The sequence below is a fragment of the Dermacentor variabilis genome, chromosome 1 (assembly GCF_050947875.1).
Source record: "Dermacentor variabilis isolate Ectoservices chromosome 1, ASM5094787v1, whole genome shotgun sequence".
NCBI lineage: Eukaryota > Metazoa > Arthropoda > Arachnida > Ixodida > Ixodidae > Dermacentor > Dermacentor variabilis.
In genome coordinates, this window is record NC_134568.1 from 220,591,354 (window position 1) to 220,618,100 (window position 26,747).

The 26,747-nt window shown below is 47.9% G+C and overlaps 1 protein-coding gene across 2 annotated transcripts in view; it reads left to right on the forward strand.

The window, feature by feature from the left end:
- The window catches only part of LOC142557539 (protein singles bar-like), a 49,249-nt gene that overhangs the window by 4,192 nt on the left and 18,310 nt on the right, over nucleotides 1-26,747 (forward strand). Inside the window, exon 1 of one of the 2 annotated variants that reach the window (XM_075669471.1) lies at nucleotides 22,734-23,203. The exons of the other annotated variant lie outside the window; for it this stretch is intronic. Within the exon in view, the coding sequence (XP_075525586.1) occupies nucleotides 23,117-23,203 (87 nt within the window). The 5' untranslated portion in view covers nucleotides 22,734-23,116. Of the gene's footprint in view, nucleotides 1-22,733; nucleotides 23,204-26,747 lie in introns of those variants that run through there. 2 annotated transcript variants of the gene reach the window in all.

Below are 26,747 nucleotides of genomic sequence, written 5' to 3' on the forward strand. Positions count from 1 at the left end.
TGTCCAGCTACGTGGAATTCGCATATTTTTTATTTCTCGGTGCATGATAGTTGGGGCACCCTGTGTATTACTTTGGTTGAGCGAATACTTCAAGTAATCCTTAAAAACAGTGCAGCATAGCGTTAAATATGATTAAATTTTCCGCGACGCATTATTCGTGCCAGTGTACATAATAAACTTTGCTATAATTACTTTTAAAAAATTCTTATTAACCTACTTTAATTACTTTGACATTCAGTTTGCGGCGGTCAGCGCTCAAGGCATGTCCAGTCGGTAGCAGTCCTACTGCCTACTTCGAGGTATTCGTTCCTAAAATCTGCCAGGAAAGACATCGGTGTTCCACGTGATTTTGTCAAAGAAAGCTTCCCGGAAGAATGCGTTTCTCCGCCAGTTAGGGGATGAATCTCTCGCCTCTGTATCTTGTAATTGTTTGCAGTTCTTAATTGAATTAAAGAAATGATAAATATTTGTAGTTCAATTAAGAACTACAAATAATTACCCCTATGCTGTCCTTCGTTTCATTGTTTGTTGGCTTTCTTTATCAGTTTCCTTTCTTCTCGTTCATTACACAGCAAAGGTCTCGAATCCGGCAGCTTTGATGCCTTCAGGTAGCATGTGTGGGTTTATTCACCAGTTGCCTCCACTCTAAAAGATCACGTACTGCATGACGCCAACGGTAGATAGAACGTTTTACACGCACTGCCAGGATCGTGAGTGGTGGCGAGAGAGAGAGAGAGAGAGAAGATAGTGGTGGCGCTGCCTAACAATCTAAGTGGTTAGTTCTAGCAGACAGACATGGGTATACCCCAGAAAGTGGATCGGAAAACAGCGCCGCGGTAGCCCAACCGGCAAAGGAATCGCAGGGGTAACGTGAAGACGGGGGTTCGTATGCCACCTGCGGCCAGCTGCTTTTTCATACACATTAGTTACATTTTTTTATCATTTCATTAATTTCTTAAAAAATTGCAATTTCCCCTATGCATGCTGTCCTTCGTGGTGTCATTGTTTGTCGGCTTATGATTTGAATATATATATATATATATATATATATATATATATATATATATATATATATATATATATATATATATATATATATATAACGTGCAGCGTTGTGAGCCAGCACACTGAAAGTAGACAACCGGATGAGCGCTGCAGGGTGTTGCCGGCGTTTGCGATTGGTCCATTTCCCCTTACTTAGGTTGCGCTGGTCGAAAATGGCGGCGGCGTGCAAAGGAAGGTTAAAATGCTTGACAACGGATCTTTAGCAAAGAATAGTTGGAAAAGTGATGTATATGTGCCGAGAGCGCTCGATAACGTTATACTGCCAGGCAAAAAGTTTATTATGCGCAACTAAATTGACGCTTTCCGGCAGCTCCGAGCAGCCAGTGACACAGCGATCGGCGGGCAGCCGTCTTCTGTTCCTTTCGAAACGGCGGTCGCCGGTTATCACAAACAATTCAGTTTTGTTCGGCATAATAGTGCGTATTGAACGCGTGCAGGCCACTTCCACGCGGTGAGTTTTTTCGGCTTTGTGACATTGCGTAACAGACAGGCGAAGTGGGGGTGGCCCGAAAATTGCTTCAGCAATCGCGGAGGGCTGATTACAGAATTGGAATAGAAAACTTTGGAATAGCTTTACGTTGTAGCACCCCAGCCTTCGACGTAGTCTTCCAAAAAGTTAGTCGTTCTTTTTCTGCGTTCGATTAATAGAAACCTACAGCTATGGCGGCGTCTGTGCTCTGCAATCACGATATTCTGCATTCCTAACAATATGCTTATTCCAGAAAGCGTCTCGCATAGCTTGGTACTAATAACTGAATTAAAATTTAAATTGTAGGGTTTTACGTGCCAAAACCCCGTCTGACTAGGAAGCACGCCGTAGTGGACGACTCCGGATTAATTTTGACAGCCCTTGGGTTTCTTAAATGTGCACCTAAATTTAAGTACACGAGCGCTTTTTTTTTTTTTTTGCGTTTTGACCCCATCGAAATGTGGCCGCCGCGGTATAGATCGAACCTGTGACCTCGAGCTGAGCGGCGCCATAGCCACTATAGCTAACGCGGCGGGTAATAATAGAACCACGGTATCCTCAAAAATGCGAAACAGTGACAGCAATGGTGTCAACGATAGTGTCATCTGCAGTTAACTTTAGCAGCGGCTCGCAAACAACTCGCACACAGCTATTGGGCTGAAGTCGGGCATTGCACTGTAGGTGGCCCGTCTGACGCAAAGGCACGGTGGTACCAGCCACGGCCTAAAGGCCGCAAGATAAATGAGCTCGGGTGATCGGAGCCCGGCAGGGGCAGCCCGTATCCTGGCTTGACACTAATAAAGTTTGCGTGGCTAAACAGTAATAGAATACTGGTCGAGTTCGTGATCTGTAGCACAAGAAAATACGCACGCATGGGAAAAATGGGGACGGCAAATGAGTGTTGTCTCTCAACTTCGCATACTTTTTTTTTGTGTTATGAGTTCTCGTGGCTTACGCATTGTCATCTTATCAACACTATCTTGCATAACTCTAGTTGTTCAAATAATTTATGCGATTTTTGGTCCATTGTTTCTTCATAAATTGTGAGAGACGCGGCGGATTTGTACTTGTATTCTTTTCGGTATGTCTTTTAGCATGGTTTTACCCTTCGTGATTCACTGTGCAGCTTTGGGACGTTAAACCTTCTACCCGGTTTTGTTATACCGCAAAGATGTGCGAACATCGAGGCTGTAAGTGTTTCTTCTCGTTCTCATTTTGTATGCGCTCAAGATTTGGAATAACGTCTTCAAATTTCTTCTTTCAATTATTTTTGACAATACGGTGTCGCAAAGTATGTCGCGACGGCATCCCCGAAGTCCTGTATAGTGCCATTCCGAAGGGCTGGATCCTGTATAGTGCCATTCCGAAGGGCTGGAGTTGACGCGACAGCGCCATCAGTCGCACTGCGGGGTCAAACTCCTTGTATTCCAGATATATAGCGTGGCTCGTTGCGGGCAGGCGGCGATCCGTCGTCGAAGGAGGGAACACAGGCTGATATCGCGTCGCTCGCTCTTTCCTCGCGACCCGATCGATACAGCATACAGGCAACACATGCGCGATGCCTGTCCGTTGGGAACAGCGATCGACTACGGCGTCTCGGAAGAAGCTTCTTGTGCAGGACTCCTGCCCGCGTTGTCTGCCATTATGCGTTTGTGCTTGCCTGTGCTGCTCAATGCAAATGCACTCTGTATAATGCTTTGCAGACTGCGAATATTGGCAGGTCCACATTTCACATTTCGTTACCTGGCTGTTGACCGCTATTACGGCTATATTATTATTATTATTATTATTATTATTATTATTATTATTATTATTATTATTATTATTATTATTATTATTATTATGTCATATGGCCGACCTTGTTTTTGTTGTATTTACCCTGTTTTCTACATGCTGTTATTTTGGAGTATGATAGACTGATTGATCGATTGATTGATCGGTTGATTTCTGTTCGCGGTGTTCGCGTCGCGCACCCGCTCCCCTAGTCTGGGTCACCATGCGTAGGCACCAGTAGTTTTACCCATCGACCTCTCCTGGCTCTACATGCGAATAAGGCGCGCCATAGAGGAGGCGGTTGCTTGGCAGCGAGTGAGTGAGAGTTGCTCGGGGAAAAAAAAAATAGTCGGGTAGCACCGTGCCGGCGGACACCGTATAACTACCGTACGTAACTTCCTCGTGTTGGAATCATTTCGTTAGATGGTTGGTCCGCAGCGGCCGAGCGAGGCGACAGGTTCAGCTGGTCGTTGCAAGGCCTGCGGCACGTATACGTAGCACAGCTCAACTCTGACGCAAGCGGCGTTCCTTCCCTCCGTGCATATAGAAAGTTCGAGGCTAAAGCGTGTGGGAACGGAAATCGCGGACGGCGGCTGGCGCGGATGCACAGCGCAGCCGCCGCCCGCGCATCCCACGCGTGGCCCGTCCACGCTTGGCGGCGCCGGCTCGCGCGTGGGCCCCTTGCCGCCGAGGGTCCCGCGCGCGACTCGTTGGGCGCGGCTACAGCGAAAGTCGGTCTCGGGGTGCCCGCGCGCCCATCGCAGTCCCCCGCTCTCACTGTCGTTCGAACCCGCGCTGTGGTCCCTGTTCGAACGTCGGAGACGCTCAAGGGGCCACGAAACGCTTTTCATCTGCGCTGTGCATTTGTCATGTGGTTCCGTCGTGTTTTCCCTTCTCTCGTCGTTTGCAAGTCCTTTGCATAGTGCGGATCAATCTAGCTCGTGCAACATCCACTATGCACGGCCAGTCAGACTTGACCACACAGCTCTCTCTCTCTCCCTGTCTCTCTCTGTTGCTTTTCTCGGTAAATGGCTTGTTAATGTGCTTTACGCCGCCTCACTAAAAAACACTGCCAGTGATGGTTTTTACCGTCCGTGAAAAAAGAGCAGATGTTCTGGCGCAACAGAAGCGGGAAATGGAATATTGAGACGAACTAAATTAAAACAAAACATAACAAAAAATTTCCATTCCGCTCCCATCTAATTTCGGCCGTCGCGACCGGGAATCAAACGCGCGACCTCGTGCTGGCAGCAGCAGAACTCCACGGCCACTGAGCCACCGTGGCGGATAATATTGCAATGAATTGAAACGGCCGGCACTGGAGGAGTGCCAGTATAATTCGTGGCTTCCTTGATTACTTTTGCGTTTTACAGAATTAGTGTATATCTATTTTACGCGTTGTTGAACTTGTACACGTACCGTGCAGCCGCGTGTTTGATAAAGTGGAAGCTTGGACGAGTTGGTCATTCCATATCGACATGTCTGCACAGCGCAAAAGACTGGGAAAAGAAGAAAGGACACAACACTGGCGCTGACTTCAACAAAGCTTTATTTGCGAAACCTCCAGAACTTAATACGTTAAACATGTGCAAGAAGTAATACACACTTTTGCATGATGTCACAGATATCAGAAACCCCTATCGCATCACAGCGGGAAATGGGGTGACATTTTTCTTGCTTACCATGACCGACTTCTTGCTAGCTGCCTTGATAGCACAGTGGTTGTAAATGTTTTCCGGTTTTTGGATGGCTTTTTGTTATTTCGTGCTTGTGAAGGTCAAGATTTTGAGCCTGCTGTTTCAGATGTACTTTGCCAATTGAACCAGTGTTTGTCGCCACTTATCCAGACGCATGAACTATACCGGTGGATGCCTCGTTAACGTTTTTAGATTTCCGACTTAGTATCTCTAGAGGTCACATGTGCTGGATGTATGAACCCCGCGGGAACAAGCCACTTTTGTCTTTATCCGTCGGCCCATTCCAAGCTGGTTAAACGGGGCATTGTAACTATTTGCTTCACAAATGCCCTAAATAAGGCTTGCTTCCACTCTTTAGCGCACAGTCTCATTACGCAGGCCTCGCATCTGACATGTGCTAGGTAACCCCAAGCTTCGGTTAGTTTCAGTAGCAGAAAATATATTAAAGAAAATCAAGCTTGTAGACGAGGCACCAGCAGACTGCGCTGCCAGAGACAACAAGCGAGTCACGGTGCTATCGTATACTTGCACAAATGTCGCACAGCTTGAAGAAGATAGGCAATAAACTAGGGGCCCTATAACGTAAAACTATTCCAATATATTTTTATTCCATTCTCCTGACGTCAAATTTGCGTAACCGCCGACGCAAGCATCGGGTGGTCACCAGCAGGGTTGTCTGAACAGACCAATCAAACGCTGTCCTCGTTAATAGGAGGTCACTTTTGGTTGCGTGAAAAACGAATCTGAGCGAGTCTACACTGAGCGGCTTATCTTATCTAATTGGCTGACAAAAAGTGAGGAGCACGCTCAAGTGGAGATGGATTCGATGGGGCCGAGCCACCGCACTGAAAGTCGATAACCGGATGAAAGAGGTGGTGCCGGCGTCTGCGATTGGTCCGCCTTCCCTGAGACTTGGCTTGCGGTGGCTGGTCGAAAATCGCGGCGGCATGTAACGGAAGCTTACGAATGACGCTGAAATGGATCCTCAGCAAAGGGGAGTTGGCAGAACAAAGGTGTAAACGTGCCGAAAGTGCTCGAAAACGTTACACGGCCACGCAAGAAGTTATCCATGCTCTCCGGCAGGTGCGAGTAGCCAGTGCCTGAGCGATCGGCGGCAGCCATCTTTTATTCCTTTCAGGATGGGGCAGCCTGCGGCTATTCAGAAGAAAATTCAGTTTTGTTCGGCCTATTAATGCATCTTTAACGCGTACACGTCACATTGACGGGGTTAGTTTTCGCGGTTTTGGGACGTCGCGTGACAGGCAGGTGAAGCGGCTGCAGCCCTAAAACGTTTGACCAATAGCCGAGGTCTAACGGCGAAAAGGCGTCGAATCTGACATAACTATTTTTCTTTTGTTCAGTCCAATCATGCATAATCAGTGTGTACAAGTCATATCAGATGGAAAGCTATCGCGGTTTTCGTGACGTCGCGGGACAGAGAGGCGAAGTGGGGTTGTTTCAAAAAAGTTTTTCACCAATCGTGGAAGCCTGATTGCATAATTGAAATAGAAAAGTTTGGAATAGTTTTACGTTATAGCGCCATAGATGTTAAAGTTGTTGTTTCTGCTCCGGAAAAATTATCAATGCTCTGCAGGCATGTAAATGCTCAGTCCACGCGACGAAATATTTGCAACACTACCCATGGGAGGCGTTTTGGAGCATGCGCACTGGGTGCGGTTTACTTGTTTCTGCTGGCTTACGGACATAATTACGTTGGTCAAACGGGCAGATGTTTAAATGAGAAATTGAAAAAGCATTTTCACAATGGTCAGGGAGCCGTTCAAGGTGATCTTGTGATTACCTGCCCTTGGGTGCTTGAATTTGAAAAAAAAAAAAACTGCGTCGTAATCTCCAAATACCGAGAACAGCTTACCCGTGAAATCATAGAGGCTGAAAAGATCCAGCGGCTGGGTGACCTATGCATCAGCATGTCGCCTATTGTCCTCACCAAAAACGATATCAAGTATTTGGCTGTGATGCAGTAGGGGATCATGAGATGTGTGACATCATGCAAAAGTTTTTATTGCATTTTGCGCATATCTAACGTATTTAGTTCTTGCGGTTTCGCAAATAAAGTTTAGTTCAAGTCAGCGTCTGTGTTGTGCCTTTTCTTCTGTCCTAGTCTTTTGCGCTGTGCAGACATGTCGCGTATTGTTAATAGAACTTTGAAACGAAAAAAAAATGATAAAGTGGGAAAGACAGAGGGAAGGAGCGTTGTCATATGCGCATTTTTCTCCACTCTTGCGACCCATTCACGTGGTTGACTAAACGAAGAAAAATATCCGTGGCAGGCATATTCGACTTGTTTTCTTGGTGATACGTGGCGTGACCTGTTCTGTGACGTACATGTATGTGGTGGCTGGAAAAGTGACGCCTAGTAATTCGACCGTACGTTACGAGCGCGCTGTGAAACCCGCTTCGGTCCTTTCCTCTTGTGACTCACTAGTGCAAGCTGACCCCCATGTGTGTTTTCATACTTGACAACTGAGTAAGCAGCTTCTTTTGTAATAAACAGGTGATAAGATATAAGCCGAAAAGGGCGTAAGGAGAGGTCCCCGCAACTCAGTGCAGCCAGAAGGACGCGTTCCTTCGTTGCTCAGAAGAGCGCAAGTGCTACGACTTTCCAGGAAGCGAGCCAAGCATCCGCGTGCGCTCATTGAATTTATAGCCTCAAGAAGTTAGATGAGAACGGGTCGAATTCGTACTTGTACATATATACTTACTTACTAGCGCCTGTCCTCAGCTTCACTCCCGCTGTAGTACAGTATGCGTCCTCTGAGTAATTAGACGGGCGTGAGTTGAAACGTATAGCTGCATCTGATTGTTTTAAATTATTTGTACGGTTAAATTGCTTTCAGCATTATCTGTGCAATTTTGATCTTAAATATAAATTTGCACCATTCGAAGCGCACTGAAAGTAAGTCAGAGTTTTCGACCGTCAGGACGACAAAAAGTAAATGCAAGCACCGAAATTTGGTCACGAAAATAACTGTAGAAAATTATCTTTAAATTTTCACCCAAGTTTTCGCCAAGGAGAGATAAATGAGGACACTGATCCCCCGGTAACTCTGCAAGACTAGAACTAAGCGCTGCTGTGGTATTCGGCTGCAAAGTGCATAATGAGAAAGTAAGCATAAACACAATACGTTTGGTGCGCTTTTGAGATTTGAGCGATGATCGTGAATGCGCGTTAATTGCCTTATAGACGGCTTGCAGTGACGTTATCCTAGCCGCCATGTTGGAGGACCAGCGCGGTGAGAAGCTGTGTCCGTAAGGCGACGTCACATGCAAGCTAAGTGTAGCGGATACCTTCGCTGAGTGCGCACACTTCTTGTGGAGCACAGTAACCATACACGGTACACACAATGGTTACGTCGGTTGACACGACCTTTGGTGTTAGCAAAAGTAACCAACACTTGAAAATATGTGCGGTGTAGCTTCTATACGGGGGGGAGGGGGGAGCTGTGATGTGAGAGAAGGTGAAAATCTGCGTGCTCACTCAAAATGTTACCGCGATGGCATTTACGGGGAACACACGCGCCGACAACCTGTAACAGCACGATTGTAGCTCACGGCCTCAATTAAGTGACGGACACCCGCGAGCGCACGGCAGGTTGGTCTTTACGAGACACCCAGACGAGAAGCCGCACGCGGCCGCATCCTATCGGCCTTCCCACCGGCCGCGATGACGCTTCGCTCGTCGTCATCACTTCGTTCCTCGATGGAAGCGTCATGCGACGTGCGTGCCACTGTCCTTGAGAGCGGAGCGAAAGGTCAAGGGAGGCAGAAGCGCCGCGCAACACGCAACGGCAGCGGGCCCCTTCGAAGAGCGAAAACACACGCAACACAAAAGTAAACACGCACATCGTCCCGGAACGGGGCTGACAGCAGGTGTGGCCGCGCGCGCGAGATTGCGATGGCCGCGCCCTTCTTGGGCGAATCGCCGGCTTCGTCGCGCGGCGAGCGCGGACGGCTGCTGTTGCTCGCTGGGACGGGCCGACGCCCTGGAATCGTGCTTCCCTTTAGGGAAAAGGGCATCGCGGTCGATAAGGCCGCTGCTGCGATTGTTGCCACGGGGTCTTCGCGGCGGATACGGCGGCGAGTTGTTGGGCGATGTCGCGCCGTGAAGCGACGTCGGGACGCTTTTTCCTAATTTTACCTCTGCCTTTCACTTCGTCGATGAAAGGCTTCAGTCTGAAAGGCCAACGCTCGCGGGTCAACATTTAGGGCAACGAACAAGAACTTCTTATGCGAGGGTAACCTGTACGTTGCTTTTGAGCGCAAGCGGATGCACTCGCCCGCTCATTGCAGTGGGAACGGATAGGGGTTTCATATTTTGATGCGAAAACATCAAATAGCCCATTGAGCGAGAAAGCCGGCATTTGTAGCAGGGAAACGGCACCTAAATTCCCATTGGCTGCGACGCAACGTCACGTGCGCTCCTCGACGGAGCAGAGCAGGAGAAGGGGCCGACACCTTGTAGGGCGCTGGCGCGCCAGGTGTTACGTGATGGGAGAGAGTATTGTTGTGACACCCTTAATATCGCTTTCCGAAACCTGTATTATCCGCGCGTTCCTTGTCCGTGCGTGCTCTCGCCTGCGTTCCAATTGCGTCTTGGTAATCGCTATGAAGAAATGAATGTTAAAAAAAAGAAATTTGAAAAGAAAAACATTGGTGGTAGCGGGTTCCAAACCTACGACCCCACGCTCAGAAGCTGAGTGCCTTACCCACTGGGCTAAACCAGCGCCACCCACATAGCAGGCCTGTGCACACTGCTGATGTCGTGCTACTTGGACCGAAATTTGCACTGCCAAGCCCGGCGTGACGAAACCGGTGACGTCAAAATCACCGCGGCTAGCTTGCTCGGGGGCGTCCTCATTACATTTCATGGCAGCCGAGCAAGGTAGCGTGACGTCACGAATCGAAGTGCACTGGCTTTGTGCCATCTAGGAGGCATTGGCCAAGCGTCTCAACGCGCTCGCTTGTCAGCGAGGAGTTCATTACTCGAAGGACCGTTCAGCAGCGTTCAGTAGGACGTTAATGTCCAATTGTGAAGTTGTGAATGCGAAAGTCGTAAGATGTGCTTAGGTGTCCTCGTATTTTCTTTTTTTCTAATGGTATGAGTTTCCCATATGGCGGTCGGCGAAACCTCGATTTCTGGCGTTTTACGACTGCCGAATTCGCGGTTGCATTGTGAAAATTAAGGCCTGAAAACTAACTTTTGCGAAGGGAAAGCTTGCGGGAATATCAATAACCCATAGACGCTGATGAATACGCGACAACGCGTGCACATATTTTTTAATTTTTTTGTCCGCTCAGGTTCTTAACCATTTATTTAATTGGTAATTCTTTTTATTTGGGGCCTAGCGCTAACGTTGATTTCGGGGGAATAATAATGTCTATATCGGTAAAAAGTTTCTGGAAGACCTAAACAACGTTGATATGATGTCAAAAAGAAAAAGAACGAACATTCTCAGCCTGAACGTGCTTCTTTATTAATGCACTCACTGCACTAGCTAGGAAGACGCTACTGTCGCAAGAAAAGAGAGAAAAAAACTGACAACCCGTTTTCTGCTTTCGAGTCATTTGTGACATCTGGTGACGCCAAAGACTTTTACCAGGTTGACCATGCAAAACGGACGCAGACCGTTGGCAATCTCGTCACGGCCGATGTGCCATCTCTAGCGCATTTAAAACGACATCTCTGACTCTAGTCGGGCTCATTGTGACGAAATCGCAATAGTTTCGAAGGGTCAGGCTTCCGCACCCCTCCCCCTTCGCATTAATCGGTGAGTGTAGTGACTACTCTTCTTTATGACACCTGACCAGGCGAACGTTCGTAGGATGCTTGACTATATTACATCCGTTCTATGCAAAGAAGGAAGCCCTTGTCCTGCAGATGCTCTGAAAAATATGAGAATCAGCAATAAATAAATAAATAAATAAATAAATAAATAAATAAATAAATAAATAAATAAATAAATAGGCGATATAAGTACTCTGAGCTTCTGAGCAGGCTGAATATATTTCGACATGACGCAAGAACGTTTCCCTATTATAAATCGGCGAGTGTTTAGAACAATGGCATCGGATGGCCTCTTTGGTACTACGACACCCTTTCGGCTTACAAAGGTTCCCATCTTATTTTAATTTATACGTTTTTGTCTTTGCTCAAAATAGTGAGCTTTGATTTAATTGAATGTGTGCCAAGCTCTTTTATTGATTTTTCATGGCAAACTGGCCACCGTATGTTATTTGAAACTCTGTGCTGAGTTCGATTTCAATCTGTGTCGAGTTTTTGTAAGGGCTGTACGACGTAAATCAGCCAAATGAAATTGCAGGAGCAGTAATTTGAGTACATTCTACACTAACAGCCTCCAATGGATGAAATCGCAACACGAAGACACTTTGCGCGCAAAGTAGTGATAAATAATATTGTTACGGTTAATGTTGAACCGGCTTTATTTAAGGGACGGGGTTGATGGTTACTTCAAGATGGCGTCCCGAGGCTGCGCCAGCTAACGTCTTCCTCCTCTTCTCCTCGCCCGGCTCAAGCCGTAACAATCCCCGGTTGCCAGACGAAGCCCGCTGGGCAAGTTCAAATCACTCGGAAAGTGTAGGGTGAAACCGCTTAAGACGAGGAACATGTACTAACTGGGTCCGGCTAGACCGACGACCAGCGGACGTCAAGCGTGCCACCACGTACGTCAAGTCACTCAAGCGATCTGCAAGGATGAATGGGCCCGTGTGCTGGGGTAAAAACTTTTCGCATAATCCACGTTTACGTTCCGGAATCCACAACCACACAAAGTCTCCTTTAGTGTAGGAGACAGACAGGTGTCGGCTGTCATAGCGCTCTTTCGATCGGTGTTGCGAGGCCGCAGTACGAAGACGAGCGATACGCCGGGCTTCTTCGGCAAGACAAAGCATCTTGGCAACAGAGTACTCGCTGTGAAAGTCAAACGGTAGTATAGTGTCAATGAAGCTTAGCGGTGGACGTGCGTAAAGGAGATAAAAAGGACTGTAATCAGTCGTCTCATGCTTTGCAGTATTATAAGCATAGGCGATGAAGGGGAGTACGTCATCCCATTCTCTGTGATCGGAAGATACGTACATGGCCAGCATGTTAGTTAGAGTTCTGTTCGTACGTTCGACAAGCCCATTTGTCTGAGGGTGATAAGGCGTTGAATGGCGGAACTGCGAACTGCAGAGACGAAGCAGTTCTTCTACGGCGTCCGCAACGAACTGACGACCGCGATCGCTAATGATGACACGGGAGGGACCATGTCGAAGAATAATGAATCGAAGCAAAAACGTTGCAACGGACGCAGCTGTTGAAGATGGTACGGCCGCCGTTTCCGCGTAACGGGTCAGATGGTCGACACATACGATCACCCATCCGTTGTCGTTGGAAGATCGATACCCACTTGTTCAAATGGCAGGCGAGGCGGCGGCAGAGGTTGGAGAAGACCTGGCGGAGCGGTCGTAGGGCGCTTGTAGCGTTGACATTGTTCGCAAACTGGCGACATAGTGCTTGACTGTGTCCCGCATTCTGGGCCAGTAAAAACGCTCCTGTGTCAGGTTCAAAGTTCTGGTGAATCCTAGATGGCCAGAGGTCCCATCGTCGTGAATGGCACTCAGTATGTCCGTTCGCAGACTCTGCGGCACCACCAGAAGGAAGCGTGCGCCTTTAGCCGAATAATTGATTTTGTAAAGCAGGCCGTCACAGACACAAAATCGACCGGTGGCTCCAGGACGCGATGCGGCTACCAATAGTGGTTCCAAACTAATATCATTTTCCTGCACTACTTTGAAAGTCATCGAGTCTGGGAATGTAGAAGAAATGGGAGCAAAACAGTCATCAAAATTGTCTTCGTCACACTCCGTCGTCGTCAGAGGAAGGCGGGAGAGACAGTCCGCATCTGCGTGGCGACGCCCAGACTTGTAGGAAATAACGAAGTGGTACTCCTGCAGTCGAAGAGCCCAACGTGCCAGTCGTCCACTCGGATCACGGAGATTCACCAACCAGCACAACGCGTGGTGGTCAGTAAAGATAGTGAAGGGGCGTCCGTAGATATAGGGCCGAAATTTGTAGACAGCGAAAACAGCTGCCAAGCATTCTTGCTCGGTAACAGTGTAATTGCGTTCCGCCTTAGCCAAAGAGCGGCTAGCATAAGCCACAACGTGTTCAGCTCCTTGATGACGTTGCACTAGCACGGCACCGATGCCGATGCCACTGGCATCAGCGTGCACTTCCGTAGGTGAGGATGCATCGAAGTGACGCAATATGGGCCCTGACGTTAGTAGAAATTTTAGCTGGCGGAACGCGTCGTCGCAAGCCGATGTCCAGTTGAAAGGGGCGGCTTTTTGGAGAAGGCATGCTAGGGGGTACACCACGTCGGCAAATCTTGGGACGAAGCGACGAAAATACGAGCACAGGCCCAAGAAACTCCTCAACTCCCGCACTGACTTCGGTGCTTCGAAGGAGCTGACTGCCTCAATCTTCCGTGGATCTGGCCTCACACCGTTTTTGTCGACCAGATACCCAAGTACTAACGTCTCGGTCTCCCCGAAACGACATTTCTTGGAATTTAGGATTAAGCCGGCTTGTTTGACACAATCCAGAACAAGACTGAGATGGCTGTTATGCTCACTCAATGTTCTGCCAAAAATCACCACATCGTCAAGGTAGCACAAATAAATTTCCCATTTAAGTCCTCGGATGATAGTATCCATGAATCGTTCGAATGTTGCTGGCGCGTTAGAAAGGCCGAACGGCATAACGTTAAATTCATAAAGACAGTCTGGTGTCACGAAGGCCGTTTTCTCCTTATCGTCTGGGTGCATGGGTATCTGCCAATACCCTGATCGCAAATCCAGTGATGAAAAGTCGACAGCGGAATGTAGACAATCGATGACATCATCAATTCTAGGAAGCGGATACACATCCTTTTTGGTGACCGCATTCTGTTTCCTGTAATCCGAAAGGCAAAACCGCCACGATCCATTCTTATTCTTTACTAAGATTACTGGCGCTGCCCACGGACTAGAGGACTCTTGAACAACACTTTTCCGCAGCATGTCTTTCACCTGTTCAGCAATAACTGTCCTCTCTGTTGAAGAAACGCGGTAAGGCTTTTGCCGAATGGGGTGTGCAGATCCGGTGTCAATTCTGTGGCGAGCATGAGAACGCGGGAGTGAAGCCTGCTTGTCGCCTTGTGTGAAATCGAACATAGAAAGATGTGCCCACAAAACTTGTGCGAGAGCGTAGCGCTCATGTGAGGGCAGCGCCTTGTTGATCATCCGTAGGATCTGCTCTTCAGAAATGCTTCGGTGGGGATCGCTATAGTATGAGACTGCTCCTCCTCGCTTAGAACTGTAATGGAGCTGTAAGTAATCTCGTCAAATTCAGCGAGCTTCATATCACGCGGGAGAACAGCAGGGACGCAAGAACAATTGAAAGCGCACAAATTTGAGGCGCCATTCACTACTCTCACGAGAGAGCGTGGTACAAGTACATCTTTCTTTGCGCAGCTCGACGTAAGTGGCTGGACTTGCGCGTCAAACAATGAAAGATCGGCAGCAGCGTCATTGACAGAGATACGTGACAGCGACCAAGGCGGTAGCAGCAAATCATTCGAAACAACACAATAGTTTTTCTCTGGTAAGGATGTGTCGGCAAGGGTGGCGAGAAGCGCGCTATTCAAAGTAATTTCGCCTGTGCCACAGTTAACAGATACACCACAATCCTGAAGAAAGTCAATCCCGAGAATCACATCATGAGTGCACCGCGGGAGTACGAGAAATTCTGTTTTAAGATCTACTCCTCCGAATAAAAGACTTGCAGCACAAATACCAAGGGTAACTAGGCACTCTCCACTGACACCACGAAATGTCACACCATCATTCCACGGGAACGTAACTTTCCGACCCAGCCTCTCCTTGAAAGTCACACTCATGACGGAAACGGTAGCACCAGTATCCACTAATGTTGTTGCAGGTATACTATCAATTAACACGCGCACTTTGTTCTCCACCATCATAATAGGCAGAGGACTATTTCGCAGAGGCGCAGACTGTCCGGCGACCTTACCTCCATCGGCCGCGCCGGCTAGTTTCTCGACGGCGGTGGTGGCGTAGCACGTCGCCGTGGTGACGGTGAACGGCGTTGGCGACTGGTTGGGCGCGTCAGGCTGCGGTCTGAAGCTGGCGAGCCACTCGTACTACATTGGCGGAAGGTATTCCCGGGTGGCGCGCCTGTGGTGTTTGCAGTATCAGGGTCTGTCGGCCAACGGTCGTCATAACTGTCAGGTTGAAAATTAGGCCAAGTTGGTGGTGGGCCATATGTTGTTGTCTGTCGGCGCCGGCGACAAAAACGAGCAATGTGTCCTGAGGCGCCACAGCTGTAACACACAGGCGATGCGCGACCGACGTGGTAAGCCTCGGGGTCAACCCTGGGACGCTGCGAATAATAAACGCGATCTTCTGAATTCCGATTCGTGGTGGTAGCTCGATGAGTTCGGTGATCGTGCATCATGTCATCGGGAAAGGTACGTCGGTGCTGTCGCAGCTGATCGACTCGACAGTCTGCAACGCCTGGCATGGCCGACAATGCGGACACAGCAGATGCATGTTCTTGAGGTTGGTTGGAAGCGCAACCAAGCTGTTCGACATCCGCCCCTTTGGTGTGTCGTTCAAGTTCTTCGCGGACAATTTGCCTCATAGTTGCCGCAAGGTCAAATTGAATATTGTAGTTGTCGTTTTCGTCAACGCTTGCCACCGTTGTGACATTCGCTAACCTGCCGAAATTTGGCGTGATACGGCGCAGCTTCAAGGCCTCAAATGTGCGGCAATGCTTGATGAGTCGGCGACCGAGGTGAGACTCTCCTTTCCGATTAAATAATTGTCAACATCCTCGGCTATGCCTTTGAGAAGGTGTCCAACTTTGTCCTCTTCGGACATTCGAGGATTGACCGTTTTGCAAAGCTTCAGGATCGCCTCTATGTACGTAGTACAGGTCTCACCTGGGACTTGAGCGCGCTGAAGCAATGTCTGCTCCGCCCGCTTTCTTTTCGTGGTGGAATCTCCAAAGCACTCTGTGAGGTGAGTAACGAAGCTGTCCCACGTTGTGAAGGTATCTTCATGGTTCTCGAACCACACTAGCGCAGTGTCTGTGAGGAACAGAACCACATTGTCGAGCTGAGCCGTGGAGTTCCAGCCGTTGTACTTGCTCAAACGCTTGTAGTGGGTGAGCCATTCCTCCACGTCCTCGCCGAATTTTCCTGAGAAAGGACGGGGCTCCATCTGATGCATCCAGGCGCCGGTTGTTCGCACTGGAGCAGCCAGAGAAGGCTGTTGGTCGCCACTGTGGAACATCGGGATCTCAAGTGGTGTCGGAAGCAGTCGAGCGAGGTGTCAGAAGCAGTCGAGCGAGGCGTCGGCTCCGGCGTGGCACTTGCTGCAGCAGCTCCGTCGCCTTGGTCGAAGTACCCCGCACCTCCACCACAAAACTGTTACGGTTAATGTTGAACCGGCTTTATTTAAGGGATGGGGTTGATGGTGAAGTCTTGTCTTGTCTTGTCTCGTGTCCCAGACAGTGGCGCATACCCACTATGGGGGATTGGCCAAGAAGCAGGCGGTTTTTCGTATGCTTAGCAGTAAAGCCAAACTAGATTTAAATTGTTGAGCGTGAGACTAGAACTGTAATTTAGACGTGTGATGAAAATATTGTGAAGAATTTTGATAAAATAAGTTAACGTAAATAAATGAAATAATAGAAAATATTGATAATTTGAGAAAGTCAGCAAGGTACTCTTTTGGTATCTCTAATAAAATTGTAAATTGCAAGAAAAGCATCCCTGTGGCTTGATCTCAGTGAGGTCGCACCAAAAGAAAGACTGGTTGGTGAGGTTAGCGATAGCCCAAGTTTGATGAATGAGTGTACTAATAATTTTCTTTGTCTTACAAAGCGGCGGCAGGATGGAAAATAATGTTCGATAGTTTCAGGTGCACTGCAAAAAGAACATAGAGGGGACAAAGCGAGACCAGACCTGTGTAAGTAAAAATTTAGAGGAGGTATACAACATCTCAATTTCGTAAAAGAAACTTCCAATTGTCTTGAATGACGCCAATTATTATTCCATGGGAAGCCAAGATGGTGGAAATCAGAAGACGGTGTTAGTATGGATGTTGCAGAGTTTTGGGATATAGCGAAATTTCTGTACCTAGCCGCGGTGACATAAGCTGATGTCGGCAAAACAGATATGATAGGGCCGTTGAGGGATGCTCGTGCGAGTGAATCGGCCATTTCATTCAAGTGTAACCCATGATGTCCCGGTACCCAAAGCAAACATACTTTCCGTAAGTACGGAGGTACCATCGAACGAAAGGTTCTTTGAATTCTTGTATCTAAAGATACAGGCCGCCATTGGAATCTGAACCTGGCAACGTTTAACGTTAGAACGCTATCTAGTGAGGCGAGTCTAGCAGTGTTATTGGAGGAATTAGAGGGTAGTAAATGGGATATAATAGGGCTCAGTGAGGTTAGGAGGACAAAAGAAGCATATACAGTGCTAAAAAGCGGGCATGTACTGTGTTACCGGGGCTTAGCGGAGAGACGAGAACTAGGAGTCGGATTCCTGATTAATAAGGAAATAGCTGGTAACATACAGGAATTCTATAGCATTAACGAGAGGGTGGCAGGTCTTGTTGTGAAACTTAATAAGAGGTACAAATTGAAGGTGGTACAAGTCTATGCCCCTACATGCAGTCATGATGACCAGGAAGCCGAAAGCTTTTATGAAGACGTGGAATCGGCGATGGGTAAAGTCAAAACAAAATACACTATACTGATGGGCGACTTCAATGCCAGGGTAGGCAAGAAGCAGGCTGGAGACAAGTCAGTGGGGGAATATGGCATAGGCTCTAGGAATAGCAGAGGAGAATTATTAGTAGAGTTTGCAGAACAGAATAATATGCGGATAATGAACACCTTTTTCCGCAAGCGGGTTAGTCGAAAGTGGACGTGGAGGAGCCCGAATGGTGAGACTAGAAATGAAATCGACTTCATACTCTGCGCGAACCCTGGCATCATACAAGATGTAGACGTACTCGGCAAGGTACGCTGCAGTGACCATAGGATGGTAAGAACTCGAATTAGCCTAGACTTGAGGAGGGAACGGAAGAAACTGGTACACAAGAAGCCAATCAATGAGTTAGCGGTAAGAGGGAAACTAGAGGAATTCCGGATCAAGCTACAGGACAGGTATTCGGCTTTAACTCAGGAAGAGGACCTTAGTGTTGAAGCAATGAACGACTATCTCATGGGAACCATTAAGGAGTGCGCAATAGAAGTCGGTGGTAACTCCGTTAGACAGGAAACCAGTAAGCTATCGCAGGAGACGAAAGATCTGATCAAGAAACGCCAATGTATGAAAGCCTCTAACCCTACAGCTAGAATAGAACTGGCAGAACTTTCTAAGTTAATCAACAAGCGTAAGACAGCGGACATCAGGAACTATAATATGGATAGAATTGAACAGGCTCTCAGGAACGGAGGAAGCCTAAAAACAGTGAAGAAGAAACTAGGAATAGGCAAGAATCAAATGTGTGCGTTAAGAGACAAAGCCGGCAATATCGTTACTAATATGGATGAGATAGTTCAAGTGGCTGAGGAGTTCTATAGAGATTTATATAGTACCAGTGGCACCCACGACGATAGTGGAAGAGAGAATAGCCTAGAGGAATTTGAAATCCCACAGGTAACGCCAGAAGAAGTAAAGAAAGCCTTAGGAGCTATGCAAAGGGGGAAGGCAGCTGGGGAGGATCAGGTAACAGCAGATTTGTTGAAGGATGGTGGTCAGATTGTTCTAGAGAAACTGGCCACGCTGTATACGCAATGCCTCATAACCTCGAGCGTACCGGAATCTTGGAAGAACGCTAACATAATCCTAATCCATAAGAAAGGGGACGCCAAAGACTTGAAAAATTATAGACCGATCAGCTTACTGTCCGTTGCCTACAAAGTATTTACTAAGGTAATCGCAAATAGAATCAGGAACACCTTAGACTTCTGTCAACCAAAGGACCAGGCAGGATTCCGCAAAGGCTACTCAACAATAGACCATATTCACACTATCAATCAAGTGATAGAGAAATGTGCAGAATATAACCAACCGTTATATATAGCTTTCATTGATTACGAGAAAGCGTTTGATTCAGTCGAAACCTCAGCAGTCATGGAGGCATTACGGAATCAGGGTGTAGATGAGCCATATGTAAAGATACTGGAAGATATCTATAGCGGCTCCACAGCCACCGTAGTCCTCCACAAAGAAAGCAACAAAATCCCTATAAAGAAAGGCGTCAGACAGGGAGATACGATATCTCCAATGCTATTCACAGCATGTTTACAGGAGGTATTCAGAGGCCTGGAGTGGGAAGAATTGGGGATAAAAGTTGATGGAGAATACCTTAGCAACTTGCGATTCGCTGATGATATTGCCTTGCTTAGTAACTCAGGAGACCAATTGCAATGCATGCTCACTGACCTGGAGAGGCAAAGCAGAAGGGTGGGTCTGAAAATTAATCTGCAGAAAACTAAAGTAATGTTTAACAGGCTCGGAAGAGAACAGCAGTTTACGATAGGTAGCGAAGCACTGGAAGGGGTAAGGGACTACATCTACTTAGGGCAGGTAGTGACCACGGATCCGGATCATGAGACTGAAATAACCAGAAGAATAAGAATGGGCTGGGGTGCGTTTGGCAGGCATTCTCAAATCATGAACAGCAGGATGCCACTATCCCTCAAAAGGAAAGTGTATAACAGCTGTGTGTTACCAGTACTCACATATGGGGCAGAAACCTGGAGACTTACGAAAAGGGTTCTGCTGAAATTGAGGACGACGCAACGAGCTATGGAAAGAAGAATGATGGGTGTGACATTAAGGGATAAGAAAAGAGCAGATTGGGTGAGGCAACAAACGCGGGTAAACGACATCTTAGTTGAAATCAAGAAAAAGAAATGGGCATGGGCCGGACATGTAATGAGGAGGGAAGATAACCGATGGTCACTAAGGGTTACGGACTGGATTCCAAGGGAAGGGATGCGTAGCAGGGGGCGGCAGAAAGTTAGGTGGGCGGATGACATTAAGACGTTTGCAGGGACAACATGGCCACAATTAGTACATGACCGGGGTAGTTGGAGAAGTATGGGAGAGGCCTTTGCCCTGCAGTGGGCGTAACTAGGCTGATGATGATGATGATGATGATCTAAAGATGCAGTCAGTGCTGCACATACAGATAGCGAGTCGGTCACAATAACAGCTAATGGGTCGTTTTGTGGAAGTTTTCGTAACGCTAGTATAATCGCTAATAATTCTGCTTGAAATATAGGTGTGAAATCGGGAAGGCGAAGCGAGTAAGACCACTGTAGAGATTCAGGAAAGATCCCCACTCCCGCCTTCTCATTGCACACAGAAGCGTCAGTGGCTATTACATTTTCAGTGGTTAGTTGGTATAGGTGGTCGTGTAAGATATTAATTAAATCTCGCCTTGGTAACAGTTTAGCATGATTCAGAAATATGTCCTCGAACTCAATTTGGAGGTCTGTTAAGTCAAGATGGCGTCCCGAGGCTGCGCCAGCTAACGTCTTCCTCCTCTTCTCGCCCGGATCATGTCGTAGCAATATGATAATCGTTTCCCCGTTTCAGACGCATTAATTTCGCATATATCAATTACACGGGAAAAAAATTAAGAACGCCGCTCAAAGAATAAGCTTTCATTGGCATCCGCAGCAGTGATAGCTGACCTGACGACATCAACGACGACGATGACGAATACGGCGTGACAACGGCGGTGAGGACGACACGGAGGACGACACGACGGAATCGGGATCGAATCCCGGTTATTCGGCCCGGGAAAAAAGATGGTGATACCAGGGTCCTTCAATGAAAAGTATTAAGAAACCTGGTGATATTGTAAGTTTCAGTGGAGACTATAGTCCAGGCTTCATTGTTTCTCAGTACACGTTAAAGATACTGATTCTGCACAAAACCAGTGCAATTCAGCAGGCATACCCTCAAATGTCCTTTCATTGGAGTGATGCAGGACTGCAAGAACAACAACGATAAAACGTTGAACGTAGTTATACATGTCGACAAGGATGGAAACTGGGGCTGGTTGGTTCGACATTGTGAATCGTAACGCAGTGCGAAGGACATGTCTTCCTTTCGTTCGTGTCTTTCATGTATGCTTTACCATTCGTAATATACTTCATCGAGCCCTATACCTCTGATGTCTCCTTCTGATATCACTGAACAGATGGTGTGACACCAACAATATATGATATTTATCGGCACCATGTCGAACCTTCATAGATGGGTTATGTATCAAACATAACTGCTGAGGAGACTGTAAACACTCCAGATTGATGATACGGTTCGAATTACAGCTGACTTGGGAATGAGAAGACACAAGGCATTACTTTACTCGATACATGGCTGTAAGTTTGGATACTTACTTGAGCCACTTCATTACTCAGTAGCGCCGGGTCAATTGAAAAGTTTTGGTTATTGAGCATTTTGTAATCGAGTATGGAATTAATCTTAAAAGAAGAGAGAGAGAGATGAAAAAGGCGAAGACACAGTAAAAAAAATGCGACAAGGAAAGCGCAACAGTTGGCCATGGCTTCTTTGTCGCATTCCTAGTCGCTGGCCCCGTCTCTCTCTCTCTCTCTCTCTCTCTCTCTCTCTCTCATCTTCTTCTTCTTCTTCTTCTTCTTCACTCTGATTTTACATTTTATAACATGGTACACCAACTCCCTACACATCAGCACTTAATAGAATGGAACTCGGGTGCGTTAAAGTCAGTTGACTAATTATGAACCTTAATGACATTCTTCGCACAAACCAATTTTTGCGTGTGCATGTTTGTCTGCTTCTTTATATGTAAACCGTAAGTATTGATCACCATTATAGTCAACATTGTTATCCCTCACTCCTCAGTTTTATCGTTACAAACCATGCCTTTCACCTGTGCTGTATGGGACTGAAAACACTTCATGTGGCTAAATCTCCTCTACGTGGATGGGACCAGTGGTTTCCAGACTGCGGAAATATGAGACGTCTGCGCTGGCCGCCTCTTGCATATAGTTCGTGCACGTGCAGAAACATTAGGTGACGTGTACGCTATCAAGGCGCAGGCCAGTAGCTTACAATGTCGGACGATCTGCGCGATTGACCTCGGGGATTTCTTCGTGACCCGCGGTGTCTCGCGCCCTCTATAGACGGCGGTTATTCGCCTGCTGCAAGAAGCATTTTCTGTGGCGTGTGCGGATGCCATCATAGAGGCGGCCCGGTCCGTTCGCGCAATAATCCCTCCTTGCTAGCCCGTTGCTGAGCGCAGTCGCTGGGCGCCGCTCAACCTGGGCCACTTTGCGCGGGCCCGAGTCGAAGCTGGCCGCTGCGTCGTCGTTGGCGGCGCCAGGTGCGCCGCAGATGTCCAGGCGCTGTCAGGCCTCCGCGGTCCCATGCAAACAACGAAAGCGAAAGCTGCCGAGGCGCGCTCTTATTCTGTGAAGCAGAAACAATAAGCGTAGCTCATTCCGCCCTCGCTGTTGGCGGGGTGAGGAGGCGACATAGCGTCGAGTTTCGCAAGCTGCATGCACGCATGAAGTGGCGGAGCGGCGCTCCGACGTTTGACCTTCTTGCGCCGTATACGGCGGGATGGGGGCCCTCCCGCGGGTGGGAAAGCAAAAAGCGCATACTCATCCCTTGAATGGCTGCCCTGTTGCGAAATGCCCGCAGCCAGAGAGGGGAAGTGATGGCGGGAGGGGGGCAAGTATGCACCGCTCTCAAGTGCGCCACACGCGGGCACCGGGCGAGGCGTTGCCGCTTGGCCTCCTCGCGCCTCGCGCGCTCCATACCGGACCTGCTTGCGGAAGTGGGCGCAGTGTGTTTTGTTCGCCGTTCGTTTCGAACGTTCTCGTTGTCGGGACGCTTGTGCATCGTTGATCCCCATTCGCCGCAACGATTCCACCGCTCGGTTCGCGTAGAGCGAGGAAGAAAGAACTGTCCCCACTCGTTTAAGCTGAGTCAAGCCGTCATCCGCCGACATGTCGCACACGCGCACCGTGACCAGGATCAGCGTCAAGAATGAAGACTGCTGCAGCATTCCCGGACTGCTGCGCGTCTCCGAGACCGTGAGCGGCCGCTCTCTCTTTTCTGTTCCTCTTACGGGGCCTCGCAGCCGCGGGACCCACATGCGCGCTGGGTCCAGTGGTCGCGGCTGTGACCGCGAGTCGCGCGAGGGATTTCTGACCGCACGAAAGAAATCGCTCACCGGCTCGCGTTCTGGGCCGTGCTTCTGCCAATGTCTTTTCCTCTTCTTCGCTTCAGTCCTTTGTTCTTATAGTTCAACAAGGGTAGCAGAGGCCATTGGACGAGTATGCAGGATCAATGTATCGATGCTTTCTAGGAACCAATGAAGCTCTTTCCTAGCGAGGCTTATGTTACTGCATTTCTTTGAAGATTGGTCGCCTTCGAGCGAATGTTCTTTGTTCTGTCGCGAGCTGTCACTTTCGCCCGCCTCCTCCACTTCTCCAATATGGGCGAGAGGGAGGCTGCTGTTCGTTATAAAGTTTCGATTTCTCTATTGACTGCTCTCCTACATGGTTTAGAGGTTAAAAAAAATGTCGGGCTATTTAACTCAATTACCAAATGTATTTTTGTGCTTCTTTCTAGATAAGCTTCTGTCTAGCAAACTTGGTACGTTTTTTTTTCTTTTCGGAACGTACGCGATGAACCCATTGATGGTGCAAACGCAATGAACCTGAAGGCTCAAACGAACCAAACAGTCGCATTCAATCGGGGTAAAATTTCAGCTGTTCGCGCACATACAACCATCTTCAAAAGTATAAGAGGCCGCTCCTCGGGTGACACGATCTGTCGTCAGGCCCTATCGTCGGAGTCTTCTAGCGAGCTTGGCACTCCAGAGTTTACGAGGTTGTCGAGTCTCGTCACTCTACGAGCCTGGCGCTCCAAAGTTTAGGAGGTTGACGAGTCCCGTCACTCTTTAGTCTCGGGCCAGTGCTTCGCACCAATGAACGATCTGCCTGGCGCAGCCCCCGCATGCAGCCAGACGAAAGATCTGGTCACAGGTAAAATAGCTTCAAAACTCTTGGCAAAGGCTGCATTTTTGTCCTCACATCTTCTCCGTTTTAGGAGAGGCATTAGCCAGAGGGAGGGAGGGAGTTTAACTAGCGCGGTCGGCTACGCTCTACACTGGATGAGGGTGAAAGGGAAATATAAGGTTAAGCAGGGGGGGACAGGGCTTAATCCAATAAGCAGAGCAAGTGGAATCGGTGTACGTGGGGCCACCGTGATGGCCGCTTCCTGTGATGCTCGGGAAGAGTTCACCAGGAATCACCTTTGTTTGCAACATTAAGTTGGAGGCTCCGAAGCGCAACTATGTAATAGACATTTTGAGAGGGCCGATACTAGAGGCCAATACAATCAACAGCAGCAGGTGAGTACTGGTACACGAAATACAAGCAGCCAAGGTAATATATATGGAGACAACGAAGTGATCGTGCTAGGGGTTAGGCAAATGCCGTTGCAAGTACGGCGGGTGAACGAATCAGTAAAAACGCGGTTTACAGTGTTAGTTACTGGGTGCATGTATGCAATTGCAATACGTACAGGGCCATCATACTTAACATGCTTCTGACTCGGCAACAGAAGCTAGAACATATAGCGCATATGGTACTTGCGTGCTTACAACAACGAGGAAAAATAAAGACATAGGAGAATACAAGTCAAGAAATCAGTGTTTCACCTGCACGTATGCTACACATATATTTGAATTGGTAAGGAGGAAGTTGAAAATTAACATGTGGATCTAGTTGATAAATATTTTAGTTAGGTCAGCGAGTATAACAGACACATCTTTTAATAAATCCTGGATTGGTTTGCCTGCAGTGGTGGCACGCCTAGCATCGTATTCCAGATGGGAACGATGAAAAATGAAATTATTTGCACAGTGAACGCCAAAGATACGCAAGACACGCACCAAAAAACACGACAAACTATCTCATTGAAACAAGTTTATCTAAGTAAGTTTAAAAGTGCGTTCGTTGCTCGCGATGCGCAGGCAGCGTTAGCTCATGGGCCAAGTGAGTACGTGGCGTAAGTCAAGGGATGATGACATTCTTTGTCGAATATTCAGCGTGGACATTAGGGATGTTCTTCCTAATGTAAATAGCTTGCAAGCGCAGATTAAGTGGCCGATGTCTACCCGTCGTTTCACGCAGGCCACAATGGCGGTGGATCTTTTATTTTAGTATTTAGTATTTGCAACATTTAGCCGAATGCGGTGTAAATATGCCCGATTGCGCCTGTGAAGGCCACACGGCACACGAAAGTGGTGCATTGGATCGTAATTGCGAATTGATCCGTGCTGCTGCTCTGAGTGGGTCCAGATACCACGATGTGTGCGCCGCAAGTACTGCACTTTAGTCCTTACGGAAAAGAGGTACGGACCTTTGGGGTTCGCGCAAAGTGTAATTGGTTAATACGTTAATTGTAGCACAATTAAAACTATATCCTCCGATACGTGAAGCGAGGGCGTGTACTTATAGGTGCAAGGGGTCATGGTCTGATAAGGTAAAGTGCAATAATAGAGGTTGTACTGGAAATACCGAAGGTTACGTGTCTCCGTAAAAACGTCCGAATCTTGTCAACGCTGCCTTTTGCAGTTCTCGTTTCTTGTAGTTGCTAGCAGACGTTCATCATAGTAGCGCACCCCCCCCCCCCCCCAGTACGTTAAATAAATAAATAAATAAATAAATAAATAAATAAATAAATAGTTCATGAGCAATGGCACTGGCTAACACTCCCGTGGTTAGTTCTAGTAGATACACATAAGTACCCCAGGAAATGGATGGGAAAACGGCGCTGCGGTAGCTCTATTGGTAAGATCATCGCACACGTAATGCGAAGACATGGGTTCGTATCCCACCTGCGGCCAGTTGTTTTTCCATCCACTTTCATTTCCATTTATTTGTCATTTCTTCAGTTAAGTACTGCAATTAATTTCTTCTATGCTCTCCTTGGTGTCATTGTTTGTTGGCTTCTCATGATATGACTAATAAAAATCAGGCCCCTCGGTTTCCTTTCTTCTCGTTCATCTATATATAAAATATAAAATTCGGTAATGCGATATTCCACTCACTGTGCTATCGTTTTACACAGTACATACGATAGCAATCTCAAGGTCAAAAATGAAAACGCCGCTGCAATCGCCACGCTGGAGCGCCAGGCCAACTCCAATGTTAAGCGTTGCCTCACAAACGACTACTCACGCCCCCCCCCCCCCCTACCCTCTCCCTCCCCCCAATGTTCTAAACAACCTCTCTTGCAGTGTCCCTCGTGGTGCTGTATATCACTGCGCGTTCTGATAGGTATAGTGAGCCAGAACAGAAAAAGGTGCCGACTCAATGTTCGGGCGCTCATTGGACCGCAATGAGAAATCGTTTCCCCGTAGAGCCTAAAAAAAAAAAAAAAAATACCACCGAAATGTCGTGCACCCTACGCCTAGGCAGCTGCTGTAGTCACGCGCAACTAGGCCTGCGCACTTTTGACAAAGGCTGTGCGTCAGGTTCCACAGAGTTGACCTTTTCTCTGTTTCTTCATTTGCAACCGTTGCCTACATTTGTCTTTATCGCGATTTAATGCAATCTTATTTTT